Source organism: Humulus lupulus, chromosome X, assembly GCF_963169125.1.
Source record: "Humulus lupulus chromosome X, drHumLupu1.1, whole genome shotgun sequence".
NCBI lineage: Eukaryota > Viridiplantae > Streptophyta > Magnoliopsida > Rosales > Cannabaceae > Humulus > Humulus lupulus.
Window position 1 is genome coordinate 40,026,361 of NC_084802.1, and position 9,028 is coordinate 40,035,388.

General features: G+C 33.1%; 1 protein-coding gene across 1 annotated transcript; it reads right to left on the bottom strand.

Annotated features, from left to right (window-relative positions):
• Window positions 1-731: 731 nt before the first annotated feature.
• LOC133805734 (uncharacterized) lies at window positions 732-3,086 on the bottom strand. The gene has a single exon (XM_062243895.1). It carries the CDS (start codon window positions 3,084-3,086, stop codon window positions 732-734), a length of 2,355 nt encoding a protein of 784 aa, XP_062099879.1.
• Between the last annotated feature and the right edge of the window lie 5,942 nt (window positions 3,087-9,028).

Consider the following 9,028-nt stretch of genomic DNA (forward strand, 5'->3'; position numbering starts at 1 on the left):
TGATTAGAGAGACTACAATCAAAGAAAAGATGAGAATGGCTCTCCTGAAATCTATCACAAACTGGGCACATCTCTGAAGCCATTTGAATATGCAACCTGCTAAGATTGTCCCTAGTTAATAGCTGAGAATTAACCACTTGCCAGAGCATAAACCTGTGATTTGGAAGGATGATTCTACTCCAAACAGTTCTGTAGTACTCGACCCTTTGCTGAACTAAGAGGTTGTTATACAATCTAGAAGACTTAAACTTCCCTTGCGCACCAGTAGAAAGTATATCAGTAGGCCTAAAATGAACCCTGAGATGACATAGCTTCCGCCAATACCAACTGCAATCAGCTATTAAATCATAGTTCCAGAAGTTGACACCTTTCAAATAAATGGAATGGATCCATTTAACCCAAAGCAAATCAGGTTTAGCTGATAAAGCCCAAACATATTTTGCTAACACAGCTCGGTTCCAAATTGCTCCTTCTCTGAATCCCAAGCCTCCATAGGCTTTAGGGAGACAAACCTTCTGCCAAGAGGGAATGTGTAACTTGCTTCTCTGTCCAGAAGAGCCCCACAGAAATCCCCGACAGATCTTTTCAATTTCCTTGACTATGCTTTTAAGCAAAACAAAGATAGACATCCAATAGTTTCGAAGCCCAAGCAAAACTGAATTAATAAGCTGAATCCGGCCAGCAAATGACAGGTGTCTACTCGCCCAATTCTGAATCTTGAAGGGAAATTTCTAAATGATAACTTCACAATCTTCATGTTTCCATTTAGTATGCCTCATGGGAACCCCAAGGTAATTTAAAGGAAAAGATCCTTCTGTCAAATTTAACTCAAGGGCAATTCTGGTTCTGTCAATGTTTGAAACTCCACCAAAAAAGACATGAGACTTATCAGAGTTAATGGATAGACCTGTGGCAGAAGCAAAATCATCAAGAACCTCCTTGACAGCTCTAAAAGCAGGGAGAGAGCCCTTACAGAATAACAATAAGTCATCTGCAAAACAGAGATTTATGAGCTTGAGACTTTTACACATTGGGTGATATCTAAAGGGTGAACTAAGAGCAGCTAGTTGCAAGCTTCTTGTCAGATATTCCATAATAAGGACAAACAACAAAGGTGACATGGGGTCACTTTGTCTCAGCCCTTTCCCACCTTTAAATTTGCCATTCATCAGAAGAAAATAAGAAGTATTCCTAACACAAGCCATGACCCAACCAATGAATTTCATAGGAAATCTAAGAGCTTTTAACAGGTCCTCAAGAAAATCCCAATCTACCGTGTCATAGGCCTTTCTAAGATCTATCTTGATAGCACATCTCGAAGAAGTAGAAGTCCTCCCATAGTTTTTTATGAGATCTTGAAAAATCATAATATTATGGGCAATAGAGTGACCCTTGACAAATGCTCCCTGATTAGGTTGTACTAGATCATGGAGAATATCGGTCATTCTTTTACAAATCAGTTTCGCCATACACTTGTACAATGTATAGCAACAAGCTATGGGTCTATTGTCAACAGCCCGTGAGGGGTTAACAACCTTAGGAATCAAAGATAAGGTTGTTTCATGGAGCTCAGTAGGGAAATTACCAGTTTCAAAACACTGAGTAATAGCAGCACACACCTCATCCCCTATGTCCTGCCAAACCTCTTTAAAATATCCTGAACCAAATCCATCAGGACCCGGAGATTTGGTTATAGGAATGCTGAATAAAGACTCCTGAATCTCCTTCCTAGAAAAAGGTTTAAGAAGCTTCATTTGCCGTTCAACTGAAAGCTGAGGCCCCATCTCTACAATCTGAACTTTTAATCTTCCTGTGGCCGAGCTGGAACTTCCCAAAAAATCTCTTAAATGCCCCACAAAATGATAAACCACTTTTGAGAATTTATCCACCATTTTGCCATCTTCTGTAATGAACGAGACAATACCATTCTCCGCTTTAGGCTTCTTTAAAAAAGCATAAAAAAAGGAAGTATTCAAATTTCCCTGTCTCAGCCAAGTAACCTTACTCCTCTGAACTAAGAAACTTTGATAAAGCCTTTCCTGAATAGAAAAAGCTTCAGCTGCTTTCCTCTCAGCTTCCTGATAACTAAGAGCATGGGGGTAATCTTGAGCTTGCATTTGAGCTTCTTGATAAGTCTCTTTAGCCTTGAAGTAGTTAACCTTCAGATCTCCAATTTTGTCTATATTAAAGGCTTTCAAACAATGTTTTAGTCTCAGCAATTTAAGATAAATGGCCTTAATACCAGCAACATTAATCGACAGCTTCCAGCTCCTTAAGACCTGAGCATGAAAATCATGATGTTCTGTCCAATAGTTGTAGAACCGAAACACTCTAGTCCCCATCTTCTCTGGAACCTGAGTTTTAACAAGACAAGAGCAGTGATCAGATATAGCTTCCCATCTGAACATAGCAGTAGATTGAGGAAACAAATCAATCCATTTCTCATTTATGGGCACATGATCAATTTTAGTGTAAATTCTAGCATCACCATTTTGGTTATTGGTCCAAGTAAAATAAGAACCAACACTTTTTAAAGGCTCTACATAAGCTTCTGCAAGCCACCGAATGGGGTCAACCAGCTCCAAGTCTAAAATAGGCTTCCCTCCCGATCTGTCTTTGCCTGAAAAAGGGGCATTAAAGTCCCCTAAAAATAACCAAGCTTTGTCCTTAAGAAACGGCCTTCGAAGCCCTTCCCAAAGACTTCTCCTTCCCTCTATCGAATTCAAACCATAGACGAAAGTTACACCAAAATCCTGCTGCACACCAGTCAACTTAACCAAACAATGAACAAATTGGTTAGATTCCTCTAAGACAGTGATCTTAACAAATGACTTCCTCCAAACTATCAAAAGACGACCTTCAATAACTGAACTAGTATAGTAATCCCAATTCGGAAAATGAAGATCTATAAACCTACTTATTTTGCTGCCCTTCATTTTAGTCTCTAAAAGGCCACCAACACCTATTCTGTTACTTTTACAAATGTCACTAACAGAGCTATGCTTATTAACTCCATTAAGCCCTCTAACATTCCAACTCAAAATATTACTACTATCCATTGGAGGAAACTGATAAGGAATTTCCATCTTTACCGCTTACCAGGTCCTCTTGAAGCACCACAAACTTGTTTAATCTCTTGTTCTTTTGACCTAAGTTCTTAGCAATTGTAACTGACCTCTGTCCCTCCTTTGATTGAACAGCAACTTTTTTCGGAGTATGCCACTATTGGTTAGTCTGATCACTTTTTTCACTCCTAGCTGAATCCCCCTTATTTGGTAAAAGAGTCTCATCTAATTCGGCCTGAACCTTATCCTCTTCTGAACTTGCCTGAACCGTAACCTCTTTTGTACCTGCCTGAGTCTCAGCAAGCTCCAACTCTACATCCTTATTTCCATCTGAATCCTGTTCCTTTTCCTCCTTATTTGATTTGGACTCCTTCATAACCCACTGAGCATTCTTATTCTTCCTACAATCTGTAGTTGAATGACCAAAACCAATACAATTCTTACACTTAATTGGTAACCATTCATATTCAATCCCTTGCTCCATGATTTGGCCATGTTCATTGATATACTGTATACTTTTCAGTGGGTTATCTGTAACTTCCATATCTACTAGAACCCGAGCAAACTGAATACGTGAGCATTCTCTTGTGTATTTGTCTACCATTATTAGCTTGCCTAGTGTACTTACAAGGGCACTGAGACATTTACTACCCCAATATTGAAGACCCAAATCTTGTAGATGAATCCAAAGAGGAACAGAGCGAACTAGTCGAACAGCACTCAGATCTGTCGTCCATGGTCGAATTATTACAGGTTCCTATCAAAGTGAATAATGCCATTCTCTAGAACATGGTCCCTTGTTGCATCATCATTGAACTTGACCATTGTTAAACCCATAGTCATTCTTGCTATCTGAGCTATCCCAAGATGACCCCAAATCCTTTTAATGAACCCTTCAAAAACTGCCATAGGTGGGTTTGCTCCTAGCACCATGCAAATGACTGCTGAGCTCCAATTTGCAGATTGGAATTTGACCTCCTCAACATCAATTCTAGCAAATTTTCGTCCCTCCCTGAATTCCAGTTCTGTAAACTCAAGCTTCTGGTCTGAAAAGGACAAGTTACTAGCCGTGAAAGATTGCCATTGTCTCTGAGCTGAGGCTTGAAAGTCGTCCTCAACTACCTTATCTGCCCACGAGGTCTTTAGATCACCCGATTCTTCCGATCCAATCCTTACAGTAGTAAAGCACTGGGTTCCTTTACCTCCCAACCCAATGACCTCATCAATTTGACGATTCAACTCCTCAATAGTATCCACATCTTCTTCACCATTCGCAGCAAACTCGGAACCTTCAAACCCACGATCGTGATCCAAATCAAGAACTGGAGACTTCTCTTCTGAACTTTGCTGTAGAACTTGCTCTCCTACCTGATGAACTGGCTTAGTTATTGGTTTCTTCTTCTTCGCCATGGGAGAAAACGAACCAACACTCAGCTTGAAATAAAATTAATACTCTACACTTTGGTTGTGTGAAAGTTTATGTTCTTTCTATTGTTCTTATTTCATTCTTTTGTTCTTCTTGTTCTTATTGTTTTGAGTTTGTAATCTTCTTCTTCAACATCTTTCTATTTATTTGTATTTTTAGCAATTGAGTTTTAACATTTATCAAACACCATCTCTATTGTATTTTGCATAGAGTTGTATTTTGGTTTTCCCTATTTCCATTGAATAATATATATTCTCTAACATTATTTATTTATTTAAGTTATTTTTTAAAGTCACAATTAAAATGTAATGTTAGAGACTTTTGTCGTAAAAAATAAGATTGCAATAAATTGAAATTAATAGGAATTTTACTGGAAATATCCGTAGAAGATAACAGCTGTACTAAAACATAAAGTCAAAGACTTTAGTCGTCAAGAGGAAAAGATTGAGGATAAAAGTACAATAAATTGAAAACATCAAGAATTTTATTGCATATATCATTAGAAGATAATCGTTAGAGAATAACGATGGCACTAAAACGTAGCGTTAGATATTTGTTGTAAAAATAAAACAAAAAGAAAATATTGTGAACATAAATGCAACAAATTAAAAATATTAGAGAAATATATCGCAAGTATCTCTTATCATTATAATGATATTTTATATAAAAAAAATCTTTATACATTTTTTAATATCCTTTTGATAAATGTTGGATATATATATTTATAATAATAATATAAAACATACCTCAAAATCGAAAATATTTGTATTTATATTAATTTCATACAACAAATATTTTCCTTTTAATTGTTTCAGCAACAATGTTCAAACAAAAATGAAATAAACCAATACAATTAATATTACATAATTATGCCCACGACCCATAGCGAACAAAAACAATCCGCCCATTTTCAAATTTAAATTTTTTTCCAGAAACGTTAACATCAACGTAAGGTTATTAAGAAATAAACAAAAGTGTTTATTAAAAAACACTTGTATGTTTGTAAACATTTTTGTTTATAATGTTGGAATGCAACATGACAACCAAACCCGTTAAAAAATGTTTATGAACGATTTTTAAAAATAAACATAATGAAAAACGAATTGGTTAGGTTATATATAATGAACAAAAAAAAATTGTGGTTGTTAAAAAAACAAAATAAAACATGAACGCATCTTATATAAACATAAAAGTTTATTTTAGTGATCATTCAACTTAAATTCAACCATATTGTTTATTTACTTGTTTAATGGAACAATAAAATCATATAATAAACTAATTGGTTATGTTTTATTTATAACCAATTAGTTTCATACACAAATAACACTATAAAATAAACTAATTAGTTATATTTGATGCCTAAATTAAACTTGTTTGTTTTTTTAATTGTTTAATTCGTTTTGTTTAAAAAAAATATGAAATATACTTGATGGTTATGTTTGATATAATATCTTCAAGGACAGGATATTTCAATTGTAGTCTGTAATGTGTTCAAAATAACTAATGATATATTTTATTTTATTTACAATTAATCATATGAAAATAACGATACACTTAATATAACATAAACATGATGATTTACCCAAATGAGTATATATAGAAAAATTTAAACAACATGGAAAAGTATATGATTTGATTTATTTTATTTAATTGTGCTAAGAAATAAATTTATTCTGCATAGTTTAAAGCACTGGAATTAAATAATTACTAAAATAAACTAACTGGTTTTGATGTATTTGTTGAAGTTAATCATATTTATATGAAACTAAATAGATTATTAAATACTAAATATATTTTTTAATTTCATTAGGTATTCATAATTTAAGAATTTTAATTGTTAAAGATTAGAATGAAAGAAAGAGAGTGAGAGAATGATAGATGTTAAAGAGAGACTTCGGACTGAGAGAGAAAATAAGTGTTTGAATATTATGGATATTTTTGTCTAAAAATTTAAAATTATCATATATATATATATATATAGGATAATAACTTATGTTACCTATTAAAAAAAAATTAACTAAATTATCAGCATATAACTTGAAATTTCCCATTCCAAAAGATAAAACCTGGCCACATTTCCCTTAAATAAATGGTCCACACCATAATTTTCTCCTCGAATTGAAAGACCTAAACACGTAAACGAGCATATCAAATCAAGGGCCACTAAATATGTCTTTGTGAATTTTTTTTTTGGACGGGACTCTTTTTAATAGTTTATCAAAAATACAAAATTGTAGGGTATAAAATTAGGGGAGCTCATTTGTTCCGATCCAACATTTTTGTCTCTAACCAATCTAATTCAATTAAAAGATGAAAATAAGCATTCAATACATTCTAATTTGGCTTCAAAATCCATTCTATTTCAAAATTATAATTGGATTCTAATTGGATTGGATCGGATTTTTTAATCATGTTTTTTTTCTCTCAACTTAAATTTTAATATTAAAAAAATATAAAAAAAAATCATACAAAAAACTAACGATTTTTAGTAATAATACTACATTTAGACTTTAAAATTATCACATTAAGTCATTAACATGATACATTTACAAGTGAAATATTAAGTTTACACCACAACTTTTAAAATTCAAAACTAATAAGTCTCAAACTAATAACTAAAGTATTAATATAGCATGAAAACAACAACAATAATATAACTAAAGTACTAACATAGTATCAAAACAACAATATTAACATCTACTAAATGACAACCAGATCGAATCAATTCCTAATTGAATTTTCAGAATGTCATCCAACAAACGATTTAATCCAATGGAGAATTTGGGAATAGTTATGGCCCCTTACTTTTTTTTTTTCCATATCTTTATATAAAATTATTTTTGTAAAATTATTATGATTTTAGTGTAGGATGTTATACACCTAATTAATTACGGTTCTCATTGACATTAATTATGTTTTAATTCATTAATAGAGGTCAAATTCATGAGATTGATTTGATTAAATCTTGTCCTTATATTGGAGTTATTATTCTCTTTGAAATTAAAGACAGCTGCTTGCGTCGATTATAATTATTCAACGTTTGATTCTTTCCATGGACCTAGCCAGACGGTAATTAGATGAAAGTTATGAAACTACGGCCATACATGGAAGCTATCAAACCCAACTAAAAGAGAAAATTCTATTGAATGTGACCAACATTTTAGACTTCCTTTTGGTAACACAATGAAAGACTCATTTAATTTAATTTTTATTCTTTTTTTTTTAAAATGTCAAATATGACGAGAGCACAGTAGATGAAAAATTTAGAAAACTAAAAATCTTTGTTGATTTTTCCAGAAAACGTTTTGCCTTCTAGTTCGCTCTTTGATTACAAGAGTTGTAAAAAATTAAATAGATGGAGATTAATAAAATATAAAATTGACACAGAATCTTTCTTACACCAAATCCAAAAGCTTGGAATTTTCCTAGATCATCAAAAGGAGACGTAAAAGAAATAGTAGAGTGGAGGGTATAGATTTAATGGGATGATATAGTCTGCAGCAAAATAATAAATAAGACTCTAAATAATAATAAACACTTCCTAAGATTTTAATTCTCAAAAAAATGAATACCATCACCAACAACAATGCAAGATACATATGAAAAGAAAAAAAAACATAGGTGCACAACAACATTTGAAGTATACTATTTGCCTAAAGGATCACAAATCATATGAGATTTTCCATGAGATAACACAACATTTGAACATAGGATCACAAATCTAGTACCGCTCCAGTCGTGGCTGGAACATAAGCTTTAAATGTCATCTTTTTTCAATCAAGTCCTAAGAAAGCATACCCTCCTAAATCGTAAAAAGGCCACCGATATATCTTTACTGACATCTTTCATCAATGATGATGATGATGTTGTCACAAGTAACAAGCATTTACAGTAATCTACCACCTATGTGTCTTATTGTTGCTAATTATTATGAACTGAAACTGGGATTTAAGGTCTCATGCGCTACCTATTACAACCTGAATTAATTAAAGAGTCTCACCGAAAAAAAAAAAACAAAAAATATTATGAGATATCTTATCAAACTATCCATTTTTGTAACAGCAAATAATCACCCAACAACAATGCAAGACATCATAAAACTTTAGACGTGCGAATATAGAGATATATATATATAGTGATCCACAACAACATTCGAAACTGCTATACAAACATTCCTAAAAGATCCAACAGTAGTAGTACTATAGTTCAGTTCTATTTGGAACAAAAACCTAAAAAATAACTACTTCAAATCCCAAATGGCCATGTTTCCAATTCACCCTAGAACCATACTTGGCATTAAGAACCAAGCTCCAACCAGGGGGAGAATGAAAACACACACTAGTACTTTCACAGCAAACAAAACCCCACCATATCTACTAATGGTCTCCAAAGACAAAATCAAACAGATCATCACAAAAGAATTTACCATGATCATCATCAAGCAATACGTACTACGTACTAACTAGTTCTTAGCCCTGCTTGAACATTACTATACCTAACCCAAGTTATACCACCAAAAGTTACATGTAACATGAAC